This window comes from Physella acuta, unplaced genomic scaffold (assembly GCF_028476545.2).
Source record: "Physella acuta isolate Inbredline_101_S28 unplaced genomic scaffold, ASM2847654v3 ptg000104l, whole genome shotgun sequence".
NCBI lineage: Eukaryota > Metazoa > Mollusca > Gastropoda > Physidae > Physella > Physella acuta.
The window spans coordinates 396,814-411,727 of record NW_026731624.1 but is presented as its reverse complement, the minus strand read 5'-3'; the positions used below and the strand labels follow the sequence as shown (position 1 = coordinate 411,727).

At 43.8% G+C, this 14,914-nt stretch overlaps 1 protein-coding gene across 2 annotated transcripts in view; it reads right to left on the bottom strand.

Annotated features, from left to right (window-relative positions):
* Positions 1-14,914, bottom strand: part of LOC131931560 (double-stranded RNA-specific editase 1) — an 81,081-nt gene that overhangs the window by 5,075 nt on the left and 61,092 nt on the right. For both annotated transcript variants that reach the window (XM_059288407.1, XM_059288408.1), the window contains 4 exons: positions 3,986-4,569; positions 2,984-3,133; positions 2,282-2,399; positions 1,096-1,842 (listed from right to left, as the gene is read on the bottom strand). In XM_059288407.1, the coding sequence (XP_059144390.1) occupies positions 1,096-1,842; positions 2,282-2,399; positions 2,984-3,133; positions 3,986-4,569 (1,599 nt within the window). The remainder of the gene's footprint in view (positions 1-1,095; positions 1,843-2,281; positions 2,400-2,983; positions 3,134-3,985; positions 4,570-14,914) is intronic.

Genomic DNA, 14,914 nt, shown 5'->3' with positions numbered 1-14,914 from the left:
GCGGGCCGCACTTTGCCACCCCTGACATAATGTGATTGTATTTAAACTTAAACATGTCAATGTATGTGATTGTATTTAAACTTAAACATGTCAATGTATGTGATTGTAGTTAAACTTAAACATGTCAATGTATGTGATTGTATTTAAACTTAAACATGTCAATGTATGTGATTGTATTTAAACTTAAACATGTAATTGCATGTGATTGTAGTTAACCTTAGATAATCAAACTAGATAGCACCATGTTACTACAAAAAACTTTATTGACATAAAGTACAGGTTCAATAGGATAAATTAGTAAACACTTGTGTTAATGTGCATTAAAGTAAACACCTGCATTAAATTAAACACCTGTGTAAAAGTAAACACCTGTGTTAAAGTAAACACCTGTGTTAAAGTAAACACCTGTGTTAAAGAAAACACCTGTGTTAAAGAAAACACCTGTGTTAAAGAAAACACCCAAGTTAAAGTAAACACCTGTATTAAAGCAAACACCTGAATTAAAGTAAGCACATGTGTTAAAGTAAACACCTGAATTAAAGTAAACACCTGTGTTAAAGAAAACACCTGTGTTAAAGTAAACACCTGTGTTAAAGTAAACACCTGTGTTAAATGAACACCTGTGTTAAATGAACACCTGTGTTACAGTAAACACCTGTGTTAAAGTAAACACCTGTGTTAAATAAACACATGTGTTAAAGTAAACACCTGTGTTAAATAAACACCTGTGTTAAAGTAAACACCTGTATTAAAGTAAACACCTGTGTTAAATAAACACCTGTGTTGAATAAACACCTGTGTTAAAGTAAACACCTGTGTTAAAGTAAACACCTGTGTTAAATAAACACCTGTGTTAAAGTAAACACCTGTGTTAAATAAACACCTGTGTTAAATAAACACCTGTGTTAAATTAAACACCTGTGTTAAAGTAAACACCTGTGTTAAATAAACACCTGTGTTAAATTAAACACCTGTGTTAAATTAAACACCTGTGTTAAAGTAAACACCTATGTTAAAGTAAACACCTGTGTTAAAGTTAACACCTGTGTTAAAGTAAACACCTGCATTAAAGTGAACAAAAAAACCTGTTCTCACCTTGCACACCAAGGACGTTCCACTTGGTGATCTTGTCACTACACGACATGGTCAGGAGTCGCTCCCCCTGCAGCACCCCATCCCAGGTCTGTATGGTGCCGGAGACCTTGACCGGAATGGTTCCCTCCCCTGACTCTATCTTTGTCCGCAGCAGCCCCCGGGCTCGCCTGTTGGGGTGCTTGTCTGTCTCCATTGCCTCAGGACCGCTGCTGGTGTTGCCATTATCCCCAGAGGCTTCAGCGCCCTCAGGCTGTTGTTCCGGTTCTTTCTGTCCGGCCAGTTTCTTCTCGTGGGGTGAAAATATCCTGGCATCCCCGCAGGGGGCTGTACTGATGTACAGGTGGAACTTGATCCCATCCTTCAGATTGTACCCCCCCTCAGGCCGCAGCTCTAGAATGGACTCCCCCGCTGTGGACGGGTCCAAGTGAAGCATGAGCTGGGAGTAGAGGTACCTCATCAACAGGCGCCGACACACGACCTCAGCGTGGCAGTCATTGACCCCTGACCCCTTCTCACTCAGGTACTCCCCGTTGATGCACTTGGTTCCAGTGCCGACACAGATGACCTGTCCGGGGTCACCGTCCTTGCCTGACGTCATGACGATGCCAGCTAGAACTTTCCGCCTGGCAAACGAGGAAGAGAAGTTGTCGGTGAGCTCCCCAAACTTGTTGAACACCATCTGGGCCACGTGGTCGGCCAGCACCTGGGGGTCGCCCTGGATGGACTCTTCATTCACTGCAGTCATATCTGTGGACCAAGGGGAGGTGTAGCAGTTGATGCAACTTGCTGGTCTATCAAATCTCACAAACAACTTGCTGGTCTATCAAATCTCACAAACAACTTGCTGGTCTATCAAAGCTTACAAACAACTTGCCATTCTATCAATCTTACAAACAACTTGCCATTCTATCAATCTACCAACAACTTGCCATTCTATCAATCTACCAACAACTTAGCATTCTACCAGTCTACCAACAACTTGCCATTCTATCATCTTACAAAAAACTTGCCATTCTATCAATCTCACAAACAACTTGCCATTCTATCAATCTACAAACACATTGCCATTCTATCAATCTTACAAAAAACTTGCCATCCTATCAATCTACCAACAAGTTGCCATCCTATCATCTCACAAACAACTTGCCACATGTTAACCAAACCAAAGACATCTTTAGGTACTCACCCCTCCTCTCAAAGTGGTTGATGCCATGCAAGACTTTCAGGGCATTGAGGGCAGCATTATACTTGGCTAGTTTCTTGCTGCGTCCTGAGCCTAGAAAGTCCCTGCTACCAACAGTGACCTAAACAAAATTATATTTAAAATATTAAATTTTTATTTAATAAACTGTTGTTAAATCTTCACATTTACAAGAGAAATGAAAAAACTTAAATACACTAACATGCAGTAAAATGTAGGTACTATTTCATGGTGATGCATATTTGTGTCGTCTACGGCTAGAGTATACAACTGTGTTGTGTGTGGGAGCCAAATTAGGCTGGTTACCCACAGAGACTGAGTGGGCTCAGTGATGTGCTGAATATGTCATGAAAGGAGCTTATTTAACCACAACACTCCACCAAACATGACATTTGCTGCACTCAGCCCACCAAACATGACCTTTGCTCCACTCCACCACCAGCCCACCAAACATTGCTGCATTCTACCAACAGTCCACCAAACATGACATTTGTCCCCCCCCCCCCCCCCCCCCCACAGTGCACTACTCATGTATGACTCTCAAGACAGAGCTTAAGTTTGCCCACCATTAGCCCACCAAGCAGTCTATAGATCTAGATATGAACTTAACTGGCTATTTTCACTCACTTATCTAACACCCACAACTTTATGCTGTAATAAATCAAAGTAGCAAGGGAGTGAACTCACTTTCATGTTGAATATCCTAAAATTTCTCTCCCCTATTTCAGAGACAAATTCAAACTTGACACCCCTGTGGATCTCATTGAGCACCATGACAGGGTTTTTGTTGGACTGCTGTTCTGGAATGGCTTGAAGTTTTTTCTGGATGTTTAGAGCCTGCGGACATTTTAAAGCAACATTCGTTAGGACAAGACTTAAATTACACAGGGCAGGTAAATCACTGCCAGTAAAAACACAAGAGACATAAGACCCTCCCTCCCATGTAGGTTGTAGTTCCCAGATTGCTATGATGTAATTGACACTTCTTTCATATGGTTCTAAAAATGGCAGTTCAACATCTAAGATTACAAGGTTTTAAGCAGACTGCCACACCTGATGGCGCTAAGAACTCAGGTTTCTTTAACAACTTAACTCAGTAAACTAAGTTGACAGTCAATTCAACAAACAATCCAGTAAAAAACTAAGGTTCCATTAAAAACATATAATTTATTTGTACCATGCTAAATAGCACAGATGTTCTGTTAATACAAGAAATATGGATGACAATATAGCGCTTAATGGATACTTCTGGGCTGTTCCTAAGTGATGCTTGGTATACATAGGTGATTAGAACTTTGTAACGGAAGGGTACCAAAAGGCTTTGGAAATACAAAACAAAGATGTGAATTACAAATGTTATTTTCTTTTTATACCTGGAGGGAGATGGGCTCTCTTTAAGCCATAAAGGGCAGCAGAGTTTTATCCCCCCACTGTTGCGCTGTAAAAGTGCAGCAGATTTTTATCCCCCCACTGTTGCGCTGTAAAAGTGCAGCAGAGTTTTATCCCCCCACTGTTGCGCTGTAAAAGTGCAGCAGAGTTTTATCCCCCCACTGTTGCGCTGTAAAAGTGCAGCAGAGTTTTATCCCCCCAATGTTGCGCTGTAAATGTCACCTGAAGCAGCTTAAAGCTGACATTCATTGGACTAAAACCAGAGATAAACAACTTGAACAGAGCTAAAAATAGACCTACCTGAGCTCTATTTATAGCTGCACTATCACCATTGGCTGCAGTGACATCATCAAGATTGGCACTGTTTTCATCTTTGTTCTCAAAGTCGTTAAAGAGAAGTTCCGAGCCAGTCAGGTCACTGTCAGTGGTGAAGTCAGCCGTGGACGGCAGGAACCCGCGCCCCAGGGCTTGGTGGGCTTCAGAGGCATCGGGAAACTGGACGAACGACTTCAGCGCCAGCTCGGCTGCGTGAAGCTTGGCCAGTTTCTTGGAGTTGCCGCGGCCCTCGAAGGTCTGGTTGTTGACCTCAACAGACATGACGAAGATGGGGGCGTGGACCGGGCCGGTCTGAGACACAAACTTGAACTGCGTGCCTGGGCGCAGCTCATTTAAGTGCATCAGGGCGTTCTTTGGCTCAGGTGGGCCGGCCAGGCGCCGTTTCTTCTTGGGGCGCAGTTCCCCCGCGGCCCCCCTTTTACCCAGCATGTCCTCCTCCTCCCCTTCTGGCCTTGGCTCAGATGGCGCCTGCTGGTCAGTTGGTTCTTCTACAGGTAGTGGTGCCTTGCGTTTTGTTGCTTTCTTCTTGACACCAACATCGGGGGCTTCTGTAACACAAGACAAAGAACCTATTTACAAATGGGACTTTATGTATATAGGTAAGATACAAAGGCTTGGGATATACTAAACAAAGATTCTCATTATAAATGGGACTTTCTTTTTATGTATACAGATATACACCAATAAAGGCTTGGGAAATACTAAACAGAGATCACAGAAAAAATTTTCAGAACAATTCAACTCATTAGATTGAGTACTACTTATAAATTTAAAAAAATTAATTAAAATAAACCGGTAGTGATCTCCCCTAAACTTTCTCGAATATTCTAATATAACACTACAGGGGATATAGACTTCTAGACATGATTTTTAATCCATTTTAAATACTCACATTTCTTAAAATAGACTATAATCTCGTAGAAAAAAGAAATGCACACCAAGTGAACGCTAAATAAAAAAGCGCATAATAGTGCGCAATATTATTAGTACTTTATAAATTTACATGCGTTTTTTGAGAAATCGGAAATAGCGTAAATAAGTACTTCCGGTCAACGGAAATTACTCAAAATTTGACAGAAGGTAGAGAATTAGCTCTTTTACTTACATATCAAATTTCATTTATCTATCTGAAATAGTACTCAAGTTATAGGCTTTTGAAAAATTCAAAGTAGAAAAAGTACCACTTCCGGTTATCGGAATTCGCTCAAAAGTTGATACGGATCTACGATTTTGATAAAATACTTATATATGAAATTTCACCAGCCTAGCTGTAACGGTACTCAAGTTATCGTGTTTACACACGGACACACAGACACACAGACACACACACACACAGACATACGGACAAGATTGCAAAATTATGTTTTTCCGTATCAGTGAGGTGTAAAACGTCGAGATTTGTAAAAATCTCGATTTTTTTTTTTGCACGATTACAATACTTTCTCTATACTACGTATATACGAGAAAGTAAAAATAAGTCATGATATAATAAAGTGTGGTTAGCAGTTCCCCAAAAATTAAGTAAAAAAAAAAGTCAAATGAAAAACATTTCCAGAGAAAAGTAAAGGTTAGGATGGCAAGCCAATTTCTCAGCCAGTTGTCTTAGTAAACAGGCTCCAATCTGGTATCTAAACACAGCCAGAGCTGGGGTCATGTGGAATTAAGGGGAGAGCAGCTGTCTACCAATCTCTAAGGTTACCCCCCCCCCCATCTCTCTGGATTACCTCCCCCCATCTCTCTGGGTTACCTCCCCCATCTCTCTGGGTTACCTCCCCCTCTCTCTGGGTTACCTCCCCCATTCCTCTGGGTTACCTCCCCCATCTCTCTGGGTTATCTCCACCATCTCTGGGTTAACCCCCCCCCCCCCCCCCCCATCTCTCTGGGTTAACCCCCCCCCCCCCATCTCTCCAGTTTACTCCTCCCCATCTCTCTGGGTTACCTCCCCCATCTCTCTGGGTTACCTCCCCCATCTCTCTGGGTTACCTCCCCCATCTCTCTGGGTTACTTCCCCTCAACACACCGAGAGAGTGAGACGAGCAAGTTACTGATAAAAAAAATTATCGGTGTGGGGGATCGATACCCTATAAATCAAATCATCAGTAGCTGCCCTGTTGCCGGGATCATCAAACGACACTATGAGACGACCGCTACAGACAGGCAAGCCTCTATTTCCGCCTGCCAAACAGGGCCAGTAACCGTCCGTATTTCTAGACCAGGGGAGGTCACTCGCGTTCAATAGCCCCCGTGTCACGTGATTGTGGCCCATACATCTTTCAAATACATTTTTATAGGGCATGTCTACGAGTGTCATTAAGGGAAACATTATTTTTGCTGATTACATTTGAGAATTACCCCCCCCCCCCCTCTACGTCCCTTTCCCCAAATATTGCCTCCCTGAATGCTACTCATCTGAGTATGACAAGCCCTGGCCAGATCACGGCCAGGAAGAAGCTAATCGAGAAAAGCCTGGCTAACTGAGGCGTCTGGTTGGCCCAGAACAGTTTTCTCCAGGAAGAAAGATATAATAAGACGATGATTTCATGGAATAAAACATTCAGCCCGTCCAGGGAGGGGGGTGACTGGTATGGGCCTGCGATGAAAATAGCCTACAACAGTTGAAGGGGGGAGGGCTAGCCAATTATAATGGAGGGGAGGGGGTAATTGAAGTTTTAGAGACATGGACCTCAGGGAACCTTCCAGTTTTAGTGTCTGGGATCTAGCTCTTAGTTTCTTTTATAGGGGCATGCCAGTGGTATTCCTCAAGTAAAGGTGGTTTGGTACTTTTAACATCAGTCAAATACTGACCTTTTCAACATCAGTAAAATACTGACTGTTTCAACGTCACCCAAATACTGACCGTTTCAACGTCAGTCAAATACTGACAGTTACATAACTAGTTTCAGGAATAAGAAAATGCGCCTAAAAATGCATTTGTCAAATTTCAGCGTAAAAAACACAAGCAGAATATCGGCAATAGACAGACAACACACATACCGAGGTATACAGATGGGATAGACAGAGGTATACAGATGGGATAGACAGATAGACAGAGGTATACAGATGGGATAGGCAGATAGACAGAGGTATACAGATGGGATAGACAGATAGACAGAGGTATACAGATAAGATATGGGACAATAGAATGTTCTCGAGTCCACCCAGCTAGGGAAATCAGGCTGCTTGGCATAGTGCTGGCAACACTATCCCTTCAATTGCTGAGGTCTCTTACAGAGATTAACTCCACTCCAAGTGTCTTGGGAAAAAGATGATATGTGATACAGATAAGATAGACAGAGAGCATACAGGTAATATACAGGTAATATGCTCGGCGCACAGGTACACACTGGAAGAAAGTAAACGTGGAAAATATCATGTTTACTAGTTAGAGAAACTACTTTTTAACATTAAATCAAAACTTTTGGTTTTGCGAATTTGTTTTTTTATTTGCCTTCGTTAATTTTGAAACTTGATTCCTCGTACATGCTTGGTGATTTTTTTTTTACTTCGTCAACGCTCGAAACTTGCGAGCGAAATCTCAGGCACTTCTACCGACCGATTTCTTTGAAACTTGACAACCCGAAGATAATGCAATGTGACAAAATTCGAAATTCCTTTGATCCATGACGACGTAAAAAGTATCAAGAATGAACAAGCAAATAGTTAAAAGAATAAAAGGGACACTTAATAATAATTGTTAAAATGTATATAAAATCAAGTTATTCTCTTCTTTTTAGTGCTTATATACAAGCTTGTATGAGAGTAAAAACAAATGTTCTACACATCAGATATACCGATACAGAGCAGCTATACCGAGTCAGATCAGCTATACCGAGTCAGATCAGCTATACCGAGTCAGATCAGCTATACCGATACAGATCAGCTATACCGAGTCAGATCAGCTATACCGAGTCAGATCAGCTGTACCAAGTCAGATCAGCTATACCGAGTCAGATCAGCTGTACCGAGTCAGATCAGCTATACCGAGTCAGATTAGCTGTACCGAGTCAGATCAGCCGTACCAAGACATAGCAGCATATAAAAGTTCCATAAATCAAAGTCTGGTAAATAAAACTCAAATAAAATCAACATAAAAAACATCCTCCCTGGCTAAAGCAACCGGATCCTTTTAATCTACCTAGTGACGTCAGCGTGGCAGCCCCAGACAGGTGGAAACTACATCTCCCACCTTTTTCTCCCACAGCGCACCACTCATGTATCGACGCCCAACTACAGAGCTCAAGTTTGAAAAAACAAAACGACGCATTTCGCTCGCTGAAAATTCCTTTAAAATCTTATTTAATGTTAGAGAACTCCAACCAGGTGCACAAAAAAAGATCTTCAATCACCCCCCTCCCCCAACCATTTCACCCCGTGAGTTCACCTTACCACCCCCTCCACAACCATTTCATTCCGTGAGTCCACCTAACCACCCCCTTCACAACCATTTCACCCCGTGAGTCCACCTAACCACCACCCCCCTCCCCAATCTACCCCAACCATTTCACCACGTGAGTCCACCTAACCACCACCCCCCCCCTCCCCAATCTACCCCAACCATTTCACCCCGTGAGTCCACCTAACCACCCCCACCCCATGACAATGTGAGCCCCAATCTACCCCAACCACTTCACCCCAGCCGACCTTATCACCCCCTACCACAGCACTGTGCGATAAAACAGACAGCTATCATTAGTATTGATGCCCACAAATCGTGGTTTGAATTCCCCCTCACCCCAGCCCCACCTATTTACCTGTGTACACAACGCTATCACACCCGGCATTCAAAGGTTAGCACAGGAAGAGGTGAGATAAAAGGGAGATTCAATAAAAGCTGCCATATTCAAGAGATTCAATAAAAACTTCCATAGCCAAGGAAGATTCAATAAAACTAAAAACTTTCACCTTTCAAAGATTCACACCACACAACATCACCAAACACCACATAGATGTTGCACTACTGTAAGGTTACTCCCCCCACCTCAACCACACAACCTCACCACACAGACGGTGCACTACTCTAAGGTTACCCCCCCCCCCTCAGCCACACAACAACCCACACAACCTTACAACATCCCACACAACCTCACCACACACCACACAGACGGTGCACTACTGTAAGGTTATCCCCCTCAGCCACACAACAACCCACACAACCTCACCACACCCCACACAACCTCACCACACCCCACACAACCTCACCACACCCCACACAACCTCACCACACCCCACACAACCTCACCACACAACCTCATCCCACCCCACACAACCTCATCCCACCCCACACATCATCACCACACACCACACAGACGACGCACTACTGTAAGGTTACCACCCCCCTCATCCACACAACAACCCACACAACCTCACCCCACCCCACACAACCTCACCACACAGACGGTGCACTACTGTAAGGTTATCCCCCTCAGCCACACAACAACCCACACAACCTCACCCCACCCCACACAACCTCACCACACACCACACAGACGGTGCACTACTGTAAGGTTACCTCCCCCCCCCCACTCAGCCACACAACAACCCACACAACCTCACCACACCCCACACAGACGGTGCACTACTGTAAGGTTACCTTCCGCCCCCCACTCAGCCACACAACAACCCACACAACCTCACCACACACCACACAACCTCACCACACACCACACAGTCGGTGCACTACTGTAAGGTTACCACCCCCAAAATCCACACAACCCACACAACGTCACCTCACCATACCCCACACAACCTCACCACACACCACACAACATCACCACACCCCACACAGACGGTGCACTACTGTAAGGTTACCACCCCTCAGCCACAGATCGACCAATTAAGGGCCGAAAACTCCAGATGCAAGACTCCGACAGCGGGCAGCAGGGGTATCATAAATCAATGACGATTAGCGCGGATGTTTGCCTACGGCTCAAATAAGCTGCTTTGTGTTGCCTGGCCCTAGGGAGGGCTGCACAAATCAGGAGCGGGGCTACGGAAATCAGGAGCAGGGCTACGGAAATCAGGAGCGGGGCTACGGAAATCAGGAGCGGGGCTACGGAAATCAGGAGCGGGGCTACGGAAATCAGGAACGGGGCTACGGAAATCAAGAGCGGGGCTACGGAAATCAGGAGCGGGGCTACGGAAATCAGGAGCGGGGTTACGGAAATCAGGAGCGGGGCTACGGAAATCAGGAGCGGGGCTACGGAAATCAGGAGCGGGGCTACGGAAATCAGGAGCATGGTTACGGAAATCAGGAGCGGGGCTACGGAAATCAGGAGCGGGGTTACGGAAATCAGGAGCGGGGCTACGGAAATCAGGAGCGGGGCTACGGAAATCAGGAGCGGGGCTACGGAAATCAGGAGCATGGTTACGGAAATCAGGAGCGGGGCTACGGAAATCAGGAGCGGGGCTACGGAAATCAGGAGCGGAGCTACGGAAATCAGGAGCGGAGCTACGGAAATCAGGAGCGGGGCTACGGAAATCATTAGCGGGGCTACAAAAACTAGGTGCAGTGCCACGGGTGTGTGGCTTGTATATAATGATAAAATTCTCGAAACTAAATAACATTTTCTTAACAGCCACATGTAGGATGGACAAATAAGAACTAACAAACACGTCACATTACTCCAGTGATGTACAGAACTAAGCATGAGGGCTTGCAAGCAGAGATGTGCCGGCAGTCAGCTAGCAACAAACAGACATCTGCCGGAAATCAACTAGCAACAGACATCTGCCGGCAGTCAGCTAACAACAAACAGACATATGCCGGCAATCAACTAGCAACAGACATACGCCGGCAATCAACTAGCAACAGACATATGCCGGCAATCAACTAGCAACAGACATATGCCGGCAATCAACTAGCAACAAACGGACATCTACCGGCTGTTAACTAACAACAACTGGGGCTCTGCCAGCAGTTAACTAGAAGCATCAGGTCGGCCACATGGGTTCACTCACTAGGTTGTTTAAAAAAAATACAACTTTTACCAGATGTGAAGAGAACTTGCCAACCATTAACTTAACGATAGTGGAAATTGTTTTGTGTCAAATTGGAAGCTCAATACAACTATACACAAATGTTGGGTGTGTACGTAGTTTCGTCTTACCTTCAGGCGCGTCTATTGGCGTTACCTAACTTACCTTACATTCCCCAATAAACTGTTTTCTTAACTTGAAAATTGTTGTTTTACCCATGTCTGTTAAAACTGATTGTTTTATCCGTGTCTGTTAAAGTTGGTTGTTTTACCGATGTCTATGCTAAAACTGATTGTTTTACTCACGTATATGTTAACACTGGTTAGACAATATTTGCTTTACATATAGTTTTGTTAGCTTGATGGAAATGATGTTATGTGAGGTAAAGGTACAGTAAAAAGTGTTCTCTTTTACCACGGGTGAACAGTACATCGTTGTGGTTTAGATCGATATCCTACATATAGATCTATGACCAATAAATGTTGCAAGTTCAATTATGTCTATTATGTTTACTGAACGCCAGAAATTTTGTGATGCCGCCCTCATCACTTTTAGGAAGAGAGACTCGTAATATAGTTGCTGCGATTGTAATGGGCTGACACTGAACAAGTTTACAGGCACTGTATAGAATTCAACGATCTCAGATACTAAGAATCTATGTCTTAAATATGTTTATAGAAACGATAAACTTCTAGAGATGTGTATCGATACGATTAACTTCTAGAGATTCGTATCGATACGATAAACTTCTAGAGATGTGTATCGATACAATAAACTTCTAGAGATGTGAGTGGATAAAGTCTAGAAATATGTATCGCTACGATGAACGGCTTCTAGTGTTCACACATGTAGAAATGTGTGTGTGTAGTAAAAGTTGGAAACAATTGAGGTAGGGGGAGTTGAATGAGCCTCAGAAAAAGTTAATGAACCGTGAAATGAACTGCACACGAGTGAAGTGGCGGTTAACGAGAAGTGACGTCATTTGACGAGAGGACGAGCTCATCCAGAGAAATGGTACATACACTTTTCCTACATCTGTCCAGACGTCAAACAGCACATACACTTGTCCTACAGCTGTCCAGACGTCAAACAGCAGATACACTTGTCCTACATCTGTCCAGACGTCAAACAGCAGATACACTTGTCCTACATCTGTTCTGTACTGTCCTCACGTCAAACTGTTGTACACGTCTTGTCCTACATCTGTCCTGTACTGTCCTCACGTCAAACTGTTGTACACGTCTTGTCCTACATCTGTCCTGTACTGTCCTCACGTCAAACTGTTGTACACGTCTTGTCCTACATCTGTCCTGTACTGTCCTCACGTCAAACTGTTGTACACGTCTTGTGCTACATCTGACAGGTTCCAGTAGTTACAATGCTGGGTAAACAGACCCACCTGACTGAGACCACAAGGTACGCCACAAGAAAGTGCACGGCGTTTAGCCCAAGTTCAAACAGACCCAGCTAACAGCCAACAGGACGACGTTTATGGCTGGTGTTCAGGTACGAGAAACACCAGACACCTTGATGGACGGTTGCCCCCCCCCCCCTCCATACTAAACAATGGGATGTGGTGAGAGGTTGGCTTACATCAACCACGATAAACAACAACATTGAGGCCATCAACAGATATAACAACAACATTGAGGCCACCAACAGATATAACAACAACAGTAAGGCCTTCAACAGATATAACAACAACATTGAGGCCACCAACAGATATAACAACAACAGTGAGGCCATCAACAGATATAACAACAACATTGAGGCCATTAACAGATATAACAACAACATTGAGGCCATCAACAGATATAACAACAACATTGAGGCCATCAACAGATATAACAACAACATTGAGGCCATCAACTGATATAACAACAGTGAGGCCATTAACAGATATAACAACAACATTGAGGCCATCAACAGATATAACAACAACATTGAGGCCATCAACAGATATAACAACAACATTGAGGCCATCAACAGATATAACAACAACATTGAGGCCATCAACAGATATAACAACAACATTGAGGCCATCAATAGATATAACAACAACATTGAGGCCACCAACAGATATAACAACAACATTGAGGCCATCAACAGATATAACAACAACATTGAGGCCATCAACTGATATAACAACAGTGAGGCCATTAACAGATATAACAACAACATTGAGGCCATCAACAGATATAACAACAACATTGAGGCCATCAACAGATATAACAACAACATTGAGGCCATCAACATATATAACAACAACATTGAGGCCATCAATAGATATAACAACAACATTGAGGCCATTAACAGATATAACAACAACATTGAGGCCATTAACAGATATAACAACAACATTGAGGCCATCAACAGATATAACAACAACATTGAGGCCATTAACAGATATAACAACAACATTGAGGCCATCAACAGATATAACAACAACAGTGAGGCCATCAATAGATATAACAACAACAGTGACGCCATCAATAGATATAACAGCAACCAGTGAGGCCATCAATAGATATAACAACAACATTGAGGCCATCAACAGATATAACAACAACACTGAGGCCATCAACAGATATAACAACAACACTGAGGCCATCAACAGATATAACAACAACACTGAGGCCATCAACAGATATAACAACAACACTGAGGCCACCAACAGATACAACAACAACACTGAGGCCACCAGCAGATGCAACAAGAACTTCCAGAGAGTTCTCTCCACCAGGGTGAGACTTGCTCTAGTGACGGGGTAGATAATGTTTCTGAAAATAAACCACCAGCGCCCGATAGGTGAGACGGCATACAATTACGTCATGATCGCTCTCGCCCGTGTCAACAGGTTAATCCGACTGAGTTTATCAAGTTAATGTCAGCGGTTAATCTGGCTGAACTTATCACGTTAATGTCAGCGGTATACAGGTAAAGAAAATTCAAATCACCTTTATTAAACACCCCCCTCACCCGTCCTACTTATTATGACTCATTACACTAGAAAGGTGTAACGACAGCGGCAGAACAAGGGAAACATAACCTGAGCCATTTGTTCCACTTTCTATCAGTTGATTTGATTGGTGGAAACATGAACTACGTGAAACACAACGCTACTAAACATTGGCTGTCCTTTCAAGCCTATCCGGTGAAGTCCTGCCATTATTAAAACATGAGACCACGTGACCAATACCACATGATCAACATCACGTGACCAACACCACGTGACCAACCCTGTTGTAACGAACCAGTCGTCCTTTAGCCGACGAAGTATTTTATTTCACAGACGCCCCACTACCAGCGGCAAACCAATTGGGCCATTAGCGCGGGCATCAAGTCTTCAGGCTAGACTAGGCAGATGATCGACAGGTAACACCTACGTCTTACGGCAGCACCTACGTCACAAGGCGATATGACGTCATAAGTAGCAATCTACGTCATATGGCATGCAATACGTTAGTTATCAAGAAGCAACCGACACCATACAGCGATACCTACGTCATGCGGCGACACCTAGTCACGCAAGGCCACGTACGTCACAAGTTAACAAACACAATCCGACTGCTACATTCGACACGACAGTCCCTAAATGACGTGACGAAATGATCCGTTTAAAAGGCGCTGAGCTGATCGAAGACAGGGGACACGGCTATCAATTAAAGTAGCCTCAAATGATCAACACTATTGATTTTTGTATGCCTGGCCGGCACACTCATCGTTGGGACTGGCAGAGAGCGAGAACAGCTCAGGTAGTTGAATAGGAATTAGTAGGGGTTCAAGTAGAGGTTCAAGTAGAGGTTCAAGTAGGGGTTCAAGTACACGATCAAGTGGCAGGATGACGAGTACAGGTTCAAGTAGAGGTTCGAGTAGAGGTTTAAGTAGAGGTTCAAGTAGAGGTTTAAGTAGAGGTTC